The sequence below is a fragment of the Diaphorina citri genome, unplaced genomic scaffold (assembly GCF_000475195.1).
Source record: "Diaphorina citri unplaced genomic scaffold, Diaci psyllid genome assembly version 1.1 scaffold36928, whole genome shotgun sequence".
In the NCBI taxonomy this organism is placed as follows: domain Eukaryota; kingdom Metazoa; phylum Arthropoda; class Insecta; order Hemiptera; family Psyllidae; genus Diaphorina; species Diaphorina citri.
Window position 1 is genome coordinate 1 of NW_007414260.1, and position 593 is coordinate 593.

Consider the following 593-nt stretch of genomic DNA (forward strand, 5'->3'; position numbering starts at 1 on the left):
GGGATATGTAACGTATCAATGAGGAAAGATTCCTTGGCTGTGAGCTCGGAAGTGGTCGGGCAGAGCTCTATGTGTCTCTCCAGAATATTATCAATATGATGTCTTCGCAAGGAGTCATCTTCAATGTGCATCAATACAAAGATAGCAAACTCCCACAAGTCGTAGGACAGTAGCTGGGAAGCAAAGGATACATGATACTTGGTGGCTATCTTCTGATCAAGGTGAGTATAGCCAAGGGATTTTAATGCCTGCATAATGAACCAGCTCAATCTAAAGTCAATGGGATTTGCTGAATAAGTACCAGGGTTGAGAAGTTCTACCAGACTATGAGCTTTGTTACTATACAACACCAGCAAGTGATAGCATAGATCTTTGAACTCCACATCGCCATAGTTAGGAGAGGGAGGTAGACAGTAAGCTTCTTCACTACTCCATGCACGCTCAAACTTCTGTACAACATCAGCAATACTTTTGAAAGATGGCTCTAAGTACCACAGGTGTAGTCCAAATGCTATTTTCCAGTCCAAAGATTCACAGACATTGATAATGCCATTGCTACCGTCATATAGTGGCTGACCTGAGGTAAGTAACAT

General features: G+C 42.3%; 1 protein-coding gene across 1 annotated transcript; it reads right to left on the reverse strand.

Annotated features, from left to right (window-relative positions):
* Positions 1–4: 4 nt before the first annotated feature.
* LOC108254295 (nuclear pore complex protein Nup98-Nup96-like) lies at positions 5–587 on the reverse strand (the record flags this gene model as incomplete). Its single annotated transcript, XM_017449298.1, has 1 exon — positions 5–587. A coding segment is annotated over one exon (583 nt), but the record flags the coding sequence as incomplete, so codon positions are not given.
* Positions 588–593: the final 6 nt, after the last annotated feature.